The sequence below is a fragment of the Mastomys coucha genome, unplaced genomic scaffold (genome assembly GCF_008632895.1).
Source record: "Mastomys coucha isolate ucsf_1 unplaced genomic scaffold, UCSF_Mcou_1 pScaffold10, whole genome shotgun sequence".
NCBI lineage: Eukaryota > Metazoa > Chordata > Mammalia > Rodentia > Muridae > Mastomys > Mastomys coucha.
Window position 1 is genome coordinate 2272599 of NW_022196892.1, and position 13930 is coordinate 2286528.

At 38.8% G+C, this 13930-nt stretch overlaps 2 protein-coding genes across 17 annotated transcripts in view; one reads left to right on the forward strand and one right to left on the reverse strand.

Annotated features, from left to right (window-relative positions):
• Positions 1-13930, reverse strand: part of Fhit (fragile histidine triad diadenosine triphosphatase) — a 1878988-nt gene that overhangs the window by 446979 nt on the left and 1418079 nt on the right. The gene's annotated exons all lie outside the window — the stretch shown is intronic.
• The window catches only part of LOC116072994 (cytochrome P450 2C40-like), a 49168-nt gene that overhangs the window by 5543 nt on the left and 29695 nt on the right, over positions 1-13930 (forward strand). Inside the window, exons 4-5 of one of the 2 annotated variants that reach the window (XM_031344649.1) lie at positions 1223-1383; positions 2510-2686. In XM_031344649.1, the coding sequence (XP_031200509.1) occupies positions 1223-1383; positions 2510-2686 (338 nt within the window). The remainder of the gene's footprint in view (positions 1-1222; positions 1384-2509; positions 2687-13930) is intronic. The other variant, XM_031344642.1, reaches the window with a different exon arrangement.

A 13930-nucleotide genomic window follows, 5' to 3' on the forward strand; every position in this document is an offset into this window, starting at 1 on the left:
AAGGCAAAGTATAAATGAGATGTTTTATCATAGGAAAGAGAAAATAGGCCAGTCAAGTAGAGAGAAGTAAAGGAGAAGAAGGTGTGGAGAAGAGGAGAGAGAGAGAGAGAGAGAGAGAGAGAGAGAGAGAGAGAGAGAGAGAGAGGGCAAGATAGGAAAGAGGGCAAGAGAAAAAAGAGCAAAACAGAGGATGAGAAGGCAAGAGAGGAAAGAGGGCAAGAGAGGAAGAAAGGAAGCAAGAGAGGACAAAGAGTAAGAGAGAGGGGAGGGGTGACCACCCCTTATATTGTATGGGGTGTGGCTAATTTGGGGCAAGGCATGCCTAGCTATTGTCAGGTGACTCGGGGTAGGGTCCAGCTAGAATGCTGGGAGCTTGCAGCATTGTCTACTTGATAGAGCACACATGTCCTGAGGGGACAGCTTTGAGAGGTTGTGACTGAAACAGGAGCCAAAGACTCAGGAGTTATAGCAGACTCCTTCCACCCAGGAGGCAGAAACTTCCCCGTGGGTTTCCAGGGTTCTAGACCTCTTTCTCGACTGAGCCAAAGTTGCCAGAACAGACTACTGCTCTACAGTGTATCAAAGGGAGAATGTATGTAAGTTAACAAAAAGATGAAGACAGCGATATTGACAGTTTTAAAAAGATAGATGCAACTTAGCTTGCAAGTACAACACTGAAATCAGTTCTCCATGCTTAGCTAGAAGTGCAGAACTTATGTGGAAACACTGAAGTGTTTTAATATTAAACACCTAATACAAAAAAATCTATTAGGGTGAGTGGTTCATGAATCAGCACAGAGACCTCCAGGAAGTCCACACATACTGTTGAAGAACTGGTGTTTGCATGTTTATTGCATGTTTCTTTTGGAACACTCATTGGTGCCACATTTTGTCCACATCTATATTGTAAGAAAAATGGAGATTTTATTGTGGTCATTCTTCAGAATTTAGGTTCTGAATAACATATGCTGAAGTAATTGGCTAATTTTTAGGATGTTATGTACTGAATGTGGTAGTGAACAGTCTTATTTAACTAGTGAGAATGAAAACTACATCAGTTTTAATGTCAAGATGATCATGATTCTTCAGCAGGTAAGTACATAGCAGTGAAGTATATTCACAATTATTTGTTACAATTTCTAAGGTACCTTATCCTGTTAACAAGGGCAACTGTATGTGTTTATTTTTTTTAAAGAATTTTACAATTGTTTCCAATCTTCAGGCTCACCCTATGATCCCCATTTCATCATGGGATGTGCTCCCTGCAATGTCATCTGCTCCATTATTTTCCAGAATCGTTTTGATTATGAAGATAAGGATTTTCTTAGCTTGATAGGAAAAGTGAATGAGTGCAGTAAAATTTTGACCACTCCTGAGTGTCAGGTAAAGCCATGATCTTTTACTTCTGAAAACACATGTTCTATCTTTCTCACATATCAAAATCAATAGGGACATAGTAGTCAGGTGACAAGTACCACATTTTCCATATTATGAGTATCATATTATGCAAAGAGTATGTGTAATGGAGATCAAAGCCATTATCTATACAAGCAGTAAAACTAAGGGGCAAATGCCAGGACGACTGAAGACTACTAGCTGCTTATCCACGAATGTTCTCAGTGACTAGTACAGAATTGTTTGTAAAATAATTCCATTCACTTCTACAAGTGTGGCCAGTCACATCTAGGACATCCTTCTACTATGGAAATTCCATTCATACTTTAAAACTATTAAACACATTTTCATCATATTACTAGGAAAGAATGCCTCAGTATAGAAATAACATTCTCTCAAATAAGGAAGAGTATTATGGAAATGAAAGCTTTCAGGAAAACTGAGTAGTTACAGTTGTTTGATGGGTCAGCTGGGATAACAGTTGACAAAGCAAAAGGTCAAAATGAGAAGATGAATATTTCAATACTGTGTGGACTATGTATATACTCACAGAATTTTCCTAGCCTGAACTGGCATTAACTGCACACTTCAGATAAAATGATTGTGTGATCATGCAGAAATTGTAAAGTGGTATGGCATGCTCTTGATTTCAGTGGATCTTGAAGCACTACACACTTCTAAATAGATATTTCATGTCAGAAGCTGGCAGATAGAAATGAAAATCAGGCACTACATTTCATTTATAAATCATGTTACCATAAAATTTCATCTGCTGTTATTACCTTAAAATGAGAGAGGAAGTAATCTATGTAACATGGTAATTCAAACTTTTAGAACAAAGTTTATTTGAATCATTAAGTAACTAACATGAACATTCTTTACACTCAAAAGATATGTGAATGTGGAAATATTTTTTATGATCTTTGTTCATTTTTGAGAAATTTGTCCATGAAATCTATTAGAATGAAAAAGTATTATGTAAGTAAATAAACTAAGGTGAATTTCATTCATATCTCTATCTATCAATTAAAACGATGATGTATTATGTTATAAATATATCTTAATTACTTCATTTCAGTGTATTTATTTAGTAAATTCCTGCATTTCTTTACAGATTTTCAATGTATTCCCTATACTTCTTAATTATTGTACAGGAAGTCATAATATATTTTTCAAAAATTTTACATATATTAAAAGCTTTATTTTGGAGAAAATAAAAGAACATGAAGAATCATTGGATGTTACAAATCCTCGGGACTTCATTGACTACTTCCTAATTCAAAGACATCAGGTAATTTGTTAATACAAATTAATAAAATTAGTGATTTTGTCATGGATTGTGGAATTCATTGAATACTTGCTGATCAAGTGATGTTTATAATCATGCAAGTATCATTTTAAAAAATAATTTACTCTATTACATGTGTGGGTATGGCTGGGAGAAATGAAGTTAAAATTTTAAAGATTTTTTTATTCATTAGTTTACTTTTTTACACTCCATATTTTATTCTTCCCCATCATTGGATGTTACAAATCCTTGGGACTTCATTGATTACTTCCTATTTCAAAGATGTCAGGTAAAGGGTTAATATATAATTGTAAAATTAGCAACTTTGTCATGTATTGTAGATTTCATTGAGTACTTACAGATTTACAAGTGATGTTTAAAATCATTCAAGTATCATTTTAAAAATATTTTTTACTACATGTGTGGGTGTGCCTGGGACAAATAGTGTGAATTTGTTTTCTTTTACAATTTTTTATTATGTATTTATTTATTTTATATATTATTTTTTATTAGACATTTTCTTTACATACATTACAAATGATATCTCCTTCTCTTGGTTCCCTTCCAAAAAAACCAAAAAACAAAAAAAAATTCTCCACTGTTCCCTTTCCCCTCCCCCTGGTAACCACCCTACCCTCTCTCGCTTCCTGTCCCTAGCATTCCCCTACACTGGGGCATAGAACCTTCACAGGACCTTTCCATTGATGACCGACAAGGCCATCTTCTGCTACATATGCAGCTGGAGACATGATTCCCACCATATGTTTTCTTTGGATAGTGGTTTAGTCCCTGGGAGCTGTGAGGGTACTACTTCATATTGTTGTTCCTACTAAGGGACTGCAAACCCTTCAGCTCCTTGGGCCCTTTCTCTAGCCCCTTCAATAGGGACTCTGTGCTCAGTCCAATGGATGGCTGTGAGCCTCTACTTCTAATTACTCAGGCACTGGCAGAGCCTCTCAGGAGACAGCTATATCATTCTCCTTTCAGCCAGCACTTGCTGGCATCCACAATAGTGTCTGGGTTTGCTGATTGAATATGGGAAGGATTCCCAGGTATGGCAGTCTGGATTGTCCTTCCTTTAGTCTAAGCTCCATAATTTGTTTCTGCAACTCCTCCCATGGGTATTTTGTTCCTCATTCTAAAAAGGTTCAAAGTATCCACACATTAGTCTTCCTTCTTCTTGAGTTCCTTGTGGTTTGTGGATGATATCTTGGGTATTCCAAGCTTCTGGGCTAATAACCTCTTATCACTGAGTGCATGCCATGTTTGTTCTTTTGTGAATTGGTTATCTCACTCAGGATGATATTCTCTTGATACATCCATTTCCCTAATTATTTCACAAATTGTTTTTAATTGTCGAGTAGTATTCCATCGTATATAAGTACCACATTTTCTGTATCCATTCTTCTATTGAGGGACATGTGGGTTTTTTCCAGTTTCTGGTTGTTATAAACAAGGCTGCTATGATCATAGTGGATCATGTGTCCTTATTACATGTTGGAGAATCTTCTGAGGATATGAGTGGTATAGCTGGTCCTCTGGTAGTACTATGTTCAATTTCCTGAGGAACTGCCATATTGATTTCCAGAATGGTAGTACCAGCTTTTAATCCCACCAGTAATGAAGGAGTGTTCCTCTTTCTTCACAACCTCTCCAGCATCTGCTGTCACCTGAATTTTTTGATCTTAGCCATTATGACTGGTGAGAGGTAGAATATCAGGGTTGTTTTGATTTGCATTTCCCTGATGAGTAAGGATGTTGAACACTTCTTTAAGCCCTTCTCAGCCATTTGGTATTCCTCAATTAAGAATTCTTTGTTCAGCAGGGTGGTGGTGTCGCACGTCTTTAATCACAGCACTTGGGAGGCAGAGACAGGCAGATTTCTGAGTTTGAGGCCAGCCTGGTCTACAAAGTGAGCTCCAGGACAGCCAGGGCTATACAGAGAATCCCTGTCTCGAAAAACAAACAAACAAACAAACAAAAAAGAATTCTTTGTTTAGCTCTATACCCCATTTTTATAGGGTTATTTGGTTCTCTGGAGTCTATCTCTTTATGTTCTTTGTATATACTGCATATTAAGCCTCTATCAGATATAGGATTGGTAAAGATTTTTTCCCAATCTGTTGGTTGCCATTTTGTCCTATTGACAGTGTCCTTTGCCTTACATAACATTCGCAGTTTTATGAAGTCCCATTTGTAAATTCTTGATCTTAGTGCATAAGCTATTCAAGAAATTTTCCCTTGTGCCCATGGGCTCAAGGCTTTTCCCCACTTTCTTTTCTATTAGTTTCAGTGTATCTTGTTTTATGTGGAAGTCCTTGATCCACTTGGACTTGAGCTTTGTACAAGGAGATAGGAATGGATAGATTTGCATTCTTCTACATGCTAACCACCAGTAGAGCAGCACCATTTGTTGAAAATGCTATATTTTTTTTCCACTGGTTGGTGTTAGCTCCTTTGTCAAATATCAAGTGACCTCTGGTTTTTGGGTTCATATCAGGGTCTTCCATTCTATTCCATTGATCCACCTGCCTGTCATTATACCAATACCAACAGTTTTTTTTTTTTTTAAATCACAGTTGCTCTGTTGTAAAGCTTGAGGTCAGGGATGGTGATTCAATGAGAGGTTCTTTTATTGTTGAGAATAGCTTTCAGTATTCTGGTTTTTGTTATTCCAGATGAATTTGAAAATTTTTCTTGACAAGACTGTGAAGAATTGAGTTGGAATTTTGATGGAGATTGCATTGATTCTGTAGATTGCTTTTTGAAATATGGCCCTTTTTGCTATATTAGTCCTGCAAATCCATGACCATGGGAGATATTTCCAGCTTCTGAGGTCTTCTTTGATTTCCTTCTTCAGATATTCAGAGTTCTTGTCATACAGATCTTTTAATTACTTAGATAGAGTCACACCAAGATAGTTTATATAATTTATGACTATTGTGAAGTATGTTGCTTCTCTACTTTCTTTCTCAGCCAGTTTATGCTCTGTGCAGAGGAAGGTCACTGATTTGCTTGAGTTAATTTTATACCTAGGTTCGTTGCTGAAATTGTTTATCAGGTGTAGGAGTTCTCTCGTAGGATTTTTGTGGTCACTTAAGTGTACTATCATATCATTCGAAATGATGATAATTTAACTTTTTCCTTTCCAATTTGTATCTCTTCAATCTCCTATTGTTGTTTAATTGCTCTGGCTAGGACTTCAAGTTCAATATTAAGTAAATAGGGAGATAGTGGGCAGTCTTATCTCGTCACTGATTTTAGTGAGATTGCTTCAATTTTCATTCCATTTAATTTGATGTTGGCTACTGGCTTGCTGTATATTGTTTTTCTTATATTTAGGTATGGGCCTTGAATTCTTCATCTTTTCAAGACTTTTATCATGAAGTGGTATTGGATTTTTTCAAATGATTTCTCTGTATCTAATGAGATTATCTTATGTTTTTTTCTTAGAATTTGTTTATATAGTGAATTATGTTGATGGATTTCTGTATATTGAACAATACCTGTATCCCTGAGATGACGCCTCCTTGATCATGATCTTTTTTTATGCATTCTTGGATTCAGTGTGCAACTTTATTGTGTATTTTTGATTCAATATTCATAAGGAAAATTTGTCTGAAATTTTCTTTCTTTGTTAGGTCTTTGTGTGGTTTAGGTATAAGAGTAATTGTGGCTTCAATTGGATAAGATATTTTCTGTTTCTATTTTGTGGAATAGTTTGAGGAGTATTGGTATTAGGTCTTCTTTGAAGATCTGATAAAACTCTGCAGTAAACCCATCTGGTTCTGGTTTCTTTTTGGTTGGGAGACTATCAATGACTGTTTCTATTTCTTTAGAGGATATGAAACTCTTCAGATTGTTTATCTGATCTTGATTTCACTTTGGTTCCTGGTATCTGTCTAGAAAACTCTTCATTTCATTCAGGTTTTCCTGTTTTGTCAAGTATAAACTTTTTTAGTAGGATCTCATGCATTTTTGAATTTCCTCAGTTTCTGTTGTTATGTCTCCATCTTCATTTCTGATTTTGTTAATTAGGATACTGTCTCTGTGCCCTCTAGTTAGTCTGGCTAAGGGTTTATCTATTGTGTTGATTTTCTCAAAGAACCAGCTCTTGGTTTGGTTGATTCTTGGTACAGTTCTTTTTCTTTCCATTTGGTTGTTTTCAGCCCTGGGTTTGATTATTTCCTGCCTTCAACTCCTGTTTGGTGAATTTGCTTCTTTTTGTTCTAGAGCTTTCATATGTGCTGTCAAATTGCTGGAGTACACTCTCTCCAGTTTCTTTTTGGAGGCACTCTGTGTTATGAATTTTCCTCTTAGGATTGCTTTCATTGTGTGCCATAAGTTTGGGTATGTTGGGACTTCATTTCATTAAATTCTACAAAGTCTTTAATTTCTATTTTTATTTCTTCCTTTACCAAGTTACTGTTGAGTGGAATGTTGTTAAGCTTTCACCTATATGTGGGCTTTCTATTGCTTATGATGTTCTTGATGATAAGCCTTAGTCCATGGTGATCTGATAGGATGCATGGAATAATTTATATCTTCTTGTATCTCTTCAGTCCTGTTTTGTGACCGATTACATGGCCAATTTTGGAGAACATACCATGAGGTGCTGAGACGATGGTATATTCTTTTGTTTTAGGATAAAATATTCTGTAGATATCTGTTGAATCCATTTGTTTCAAAACTTCTATTAGTCTCACTGTGTCTTTGTTTTGTTTCTGGTTCCATGATAGATCCATTGCAAAGAGTGGGGTGTTGAAGTCTCTCACTATTACTGTATATTGTGCAATGTGTGCTTTGACCATTAGTAAAGTTTCTTTTATAAATATGGGTGCCCTTGAATTTGGAGAATAAAAGTTCAGAATTGAGAGTTCATCTTAGTAGATCTTACCTTTGATGCACATGAAGTGTCCCTCATTATCTTTTTTGATCACTTTATGTTGAAGGTCTATTTTATTTGATACTAGAATGACTACTCCAAGTTTTTTCTTGGCACCATTTGCTTTGAAAATTGTTTTCCAGCCTTTCATTCTGAGGTAGTGTCTGTCTTTGTCACAGAGGTAGTTTTCCTGAATGCAACAAAATGTTGGGTCCTGTTTACATACCCACTCTGATAGTCTATGTCTTTTTAGGGACAATTGAGTCTGTTGTTATTAATATAAATTAATGACTAGTCATTGTTGCTTCCTGTTATTTTTGTTGTTAGACGTGGGATTTTGTTCATATGGCTGTCTTCTTTTACTTTTGTTGGAAAATTACTTTCTTGCTTTTTCTAGAATGTAGTTTCCGTCCTTGTTTTCCATTTATTTTTTCTTTGAAGGCTGGATTTGCTGAAAGGTATTGCATAAATTTTGTTTTGTCATGAATACCTTGGTTTCTCAATCAATGGTAATTGAGAGTTTTTCTGGGTATAGTAGCCTGTGCTGGTGTCAGTGTCCAGCAGCAATGTTAAAACAGTGGGTTACCTGGAAATATGGAGTTAGAAAGAATTGCAGCAGCAAGAGAGAGTTAGGGAAAGGATAGAGTGGCCACAGATATACCTGTCCACGTGGTTGCTTTACAAAATTAGATGGGAGGCATGAATGCTCAGCCATCTTCCATTTTAATGAATCATTTCTTCCCACCAACAGATAGAATAAGTCAGGCAAAACCACACCCCCAAGTATGTCAGCATGTAAGTCCAATCAGTGACTTCCTTATTACTCTGTGGAGGTGGAGCTTCTGAATGTAACTGGAACCAGGTTGGAGGCATGGCGAATAGCAGAAGATGGGCAGAGAGCTGTGTCTATGAAAGGCAGGCCTCAAACCAGGAGGGTAACAATTCTTCCCTTTATATTAGAAAACAGGCAGAGAGTTATTTTAGTTATAAACAAAAGGTAGGATAAAGGCCATGGAGCTTTGCACATATTCTGTATGGGAAACATCATGGTGCCTTAGCTGATTAGCTCTGTATACCTCTCTGGTTCTATCCTCTCAGACTATATGACACAGCCTCGGTATGTATCTGTGTCTGGGTTCACTTCAGCACCAGAGAGACAGACGCTTCTTTGTACCATCCATCCATGCAAAATGCCATGATATGCCTTTAGCACCTGCAGAGTCCAAGAGTTGCCATAGTCTCTCTGTAGTCTATCTTCTGTGAAGTCTATGTAAAGCAGTCCTGGTGTGCTGATGGGCAGCTGGACGTAGACATCTACATCTGGGTGCCCCATCCAAGTACTAACCAGGCCTGACCCTTCTTAGTTTCTGAGAACAGACAAGATCAGGTGTGTTCAGGGTGGTATGGCTGTAGACATCTTAGTTGTGTTCTGGAGTAGTAGCTCCCCAGCTAGGAGCCTTTTCAATGGCTTTGCCTTCAATAGGCCTTTAGTTCAATTGTCAATAAGTAACTTTCATGTTAGAAGTTCCGGGAGTGAGCCTTTTTTTTAAGTAAGGAGGGCTCTGGGAGTGAGCCTGTTTGATATAAAAAACTTAAATTATAAAAATAACAATAACTAGACGACGTCTCAGGCACTTGGTCACAAATTAGCAATGCTTAGGCCCAAAGTTTGGCCTCTAGGTATAGAGGGAAATCAATATTGACTCTTAGAAAATGGTGGAGTCTCTTACAACCAAGGAAACTATGTTGGCCAGTAAACAATGTTCAGCTTATAGATTTGGCACAAAAAATATGTCTATAAAAGGATACTGTGTCTCTATCCACTTGGCAAATAAAAGTATAAGGTTGCCATTGTGTATCAACACCAAAGGAGCCCCTTCCCCAGGTCAAGGTGGGGTTAAGTAAATAAGGTGTTAGACAGTAGAGTGACACACCATTTCATAATGGATTTTTCAAGACAAGCAAAAGGCAACACACCTTTAAACATGAGCAAAAACAAAGCATGCCTTAAAAGAAGTGAAAAAATGAAAATGAAATATTATTTAACATAATCAAAAAGGCAAAACATGTCTCTTAATATAACTGAAAAACCAGAGCAAAGGCACTCTCAGGGAGGAGTGCATATCCTCCTTCCTTTAAAATTCAAAAAAAATTGACAATCTGTCAGTTCTAAAAAGGATCATTAAATATATAAAAAAAGAATATAGCCAAAAACCAATTAATATATCATGCATGTTTAAGTAATTATAACTTAAGAGTCTGAGAAGAAAATAGTCACATATGTATATTTTACTATTAATTTAGAGATCAAAATCATATTTTAAAATTGACCAGATATAACTATATATTAATAAAAAAGGATAAAGCTTAATTTTGATGATATGAGTAGAAACAGGGAGAAATTATGAAAATAGAACTTGTGACTTATCATTGGGCAAGATAGTCAATCAGACCAGAGCAATGACTGCTCCTCTGAAGGTCTCGAGTTCGGATCTCAGCAACGACACGGTGGCCCACAACCATCTCTAATGGGATCTGGTGTCCCCCTCTGGTATGACATAAAATAAGGTATATGTCTTAAATATGAAAGTCTCTATATAAAGCTAAAGAGGAGATATATACTGTAAAAATCAGGACAATCTTTACCTAGAAAATTATCAATTTTTGTCTAAAAATCTTAATAAATAAGCCAAATGTTAATTAGTAATTTGTAATAACCAACTTAATTGCTAGTGGAAGAAGTAGATGTCTTTAGGTTAAATGAAATAAAGAATGTTTCAAAACATTCCCCTTAAAATATCTACATGAATATATAATTATTATGTAAATAAGATATTAAACTCTAAAAGAAATATATCTGATTAAGATAGTCAAGTGATAGAAGCCTCATTTGAATTCTTAAAGATGTATAAAATATTATCTAGTCAAGAGTAACTTGAAATAAGTAACATAATTATTTATTAACTATAAAAAGCCTATGAGGCTTGTGAAGTTGGTTTATATTGAACAAAATCAAGGCATTATCTTTATGTACTAAGTAGAGGCAAAGAGTATATTTTTCTTAGCCAAATAGAGGCAGTATCTAATATTTTTTTAAAGTATAGAATGTAGAGAGATAGAACTACAATTGGATATGTCTGTAACATTTTTGTAATAGCCAAATAAAAAAACCAAAATTTTTTGAGGCAAGTGAGAGGCAAAATCTAGAAAGACCCTTGTCTTAGCAGTTAGAATTTTATCACTTAGGTGCATGGCTAATACTTACCTGACAAAAATGGAAGTTTATGGCAGAATATCACGAGTTCGAGGATAACCAGGGCCACACAGAGAAACCCTGTCTTTAAGCAGTAAGTCACTGATCAACTAGATGGGCTATCAATAAAGAAAAACCAAGCTTACTTGTTACAATGAAAATAAAATGTGGACACAGGTTATTATTTATTAGCTTAAATCTAGCCTTTAGTAATGGATGAAACGATTAAAGCAGAGTTCAAATATTTAAAAATCAATAATTAATGAATATATACCTTTAAGATTAGCCAGAAGCCAAATGAGGTCTATTAAATTGAGAATAAAAGAATTTAGAAATTAAGCTTTAGCTTTATATTTCATAGTGAATTCTATATTTCCTATGTCCTTAATAAATTAGAAATCTGTTTGACTCCGGGATTGCAGGCATCTAACAGAAGCCATGTGTACACACCATCTGACCAGATGGGCTGAAAATCGCTAGCTTGTAAAGCGCTTGCGCAGACATGAATCCGTGCACGTGTGCACTGTCAAAGTTCTATTCGTGCCCTTGGGCCCCGAGCATGCGCACTAAGAGATTTGGGTCTGGGCAGGCTCATGTGAGTGTTTGCCCCCACTCACTCTGTCTGTCTCCTGTGTGGGACCCTGGCCGCTTTAGCCTGCCCAGGCTCCCAGGAAGAGCAGCTGGGTGGAGACTTGGGTGTGTCCCCCAAGGGGCCAAGTCGCCAGGCCCGCCTTCCGTGACTGGCTGTGAATAACCACTAAAGCTGCTGGCTTGCAGTTCCCTGAGCCCGCTTTCTAGTTCAGGAATAGGCATCCACCAGCCCACCATCTGAGGAAGAGCAGCCAGGCAAAGTCCAGGTCTGGGGGGCAAGAGGGAGACAAGCAGGCAGTCGTGTTAAACTGGTCGACTCCAGCACTGTGTCAGGCCGCCAGGGGTCCTACGCCCCCTGTATGGAACCCACAAACCCGATTCCTGTCTGCCAGGGACCCGGGATGTCTCTGCCACTGCTGAGCAGCTCACCGAGCCCACCTTTTAGTTCGGAAATTGGCATCTGCCTGCACCAAGACCTCTAGCTGTGTGTAGCCCAGGATCCAGCCCAGCTCTCTGCAGCTGTCCTGGCAACTTGAGCCTGCAGCAGCAGCAGCAGAGGCCCAAGAGAGCCCGGTGTTGCCAGCAGCTGCCCCCAGCCTGGCAAAGGGACAAGTGCACCCCAGCGTTCCGCAAACAATGGCTCTGGGTCTGCCTGTGGGCACCATCCCATGAGGCTCTTCTGAGAGGCCTCTCTCCGAGAGAGCGCGACCTTGGACCCACTCAAGCCCCAGCTCTGTGGCGGTTCGCTGTACACTCAGTGACCAAAGAGCCCCAAAAAGGCAGGCTTAATTATGTGAGTGCTCAAACTATCTGTGACAGTGTATGCTTGGCCAGACAATCAGGGGTACCATGGGCACAGTGACTGCACGCTCAGCCGCTGGTGTCCTGTCCTGCTTCTGCTCTCCCTTCACGCAAGCGCAGGTGACCACAGAGCCCCGTGGGCAAGCCCCTGGGCCCTTGCCTGTCCCACTAGCTTCAGCGCACTGAGGTATCCTGTAGGTAGGCGCCAGAGCAGACACTCTTGGGCGAGGAGAGGCGGGGAGGAGAGAGCCATGGCATGGGCTCCTGAGTGTTGTGCACCCCAGCTTGTTGGCCACAACCAGGGAAACCCATAGCCAGGCTGTCAGGGAGCAGCACTCTCCCGGGTCTAGCCCAGCACACTCTTGCCTTGCAGGCAGTGATGCGGGATGATTCAGCTACTTTAGCCACTCCGCCCAGGCAGACCAGCTTGACCAGCTAAGATTAACCAGTAGAGCTGCTGCCAGATGCTGTGTACTCTGTCCTGAGAGGGCGGGGCCTCCGCAGCCATCCCTGCCAGCTACCACATGTAACAAAAGACAAAAGACAAGACTCCACATTCATATGACGTAAAACACACATGAATACATACATGTAAACTAGACATGGATTTAAAAATTCAGGGAGAAACACCTTTAATATCAAAGGGAACTAGCCTATACATGGCTTGTTTCCGTCCCCATGGTTTCCCCATGGCCCTTTGGCTATGTCCCTATCTGTGCCATCTTGGGCACAGATAAACCCTGCAGACCCCACCGTACCTTGGCACCCTGGACAACCAAAACCCAGCACTTAGCTGTCTATCCCGGCATGAATTTGCCGTTTAACCCCGTCGTCACCCATCTTCCATGATAATTGACCACGACCCTGGCTGTCCAAATTTGAATATTAAATATAATAGAGCTCTTGTATAGTTAATCTCCAAAACCAGCCCCAAGTTAGGAGCCCCATGTCGCTGTCCAGCAGCAACGTTAAAACTGTGGGTTACCTGGAAATATGGAGTTAGAAAGAAGAACAGCAGCAAGAGAGAGTTAGAGAAAGGATAGAGTGGCCACAGATATATCTGTCCACGTGGTTGGTTGGTTTACAAAATTAGACAGGAGCTGTGAATGCTCAGCCATCTTCCATTTTAATGAATCCTTTCTTCCCACCAACAGATAGAATAAGTCAGGCAAAACCACACCCCCAAGTATGTCAGCACATCAGTACAATCAGCGACTTCCTTTTTTCTCTGTGGAGGTGGAGCTTCTGAATGTAACTGGAACCAGGTTGGAGGCATGGCGAATAGCATGAGATGGGCAGAGAGGTGTGGCTTTGAAAGGCAGGCCTCAAACCAGGAGGGTAACAGACTGACATTAGTGTTCTCTTAGGTTCTGAGTGACATCAGCCCAGGTTCTTTCATAGTCTCTGGTGAGAAGTCTGGTGTAATTCTAGGTCTGCCTTTGTATGTTACTTGATCTTTTTGCCTCAGTACTTTTATTATTCTTTCTCTGTTTTGTGTATTTTGTGTTTTGATTCTTATGCGATGGGAGGAACTTCTTTTCTCATTCAAGCTATTTGGAGTTCTGTAGGCTTCTTGTATGTTCATGGCCATTTCTATTTTTAGGCAAGGGAAATTTTCTTCTATAATTTTGTTGAAGATATTTACTGGACTTTTAAGCTGGAAGTCTTCACTCTCTTCTGTACCTCTTATCTTTAGGTTTGGTTTTCTCATTGTGTG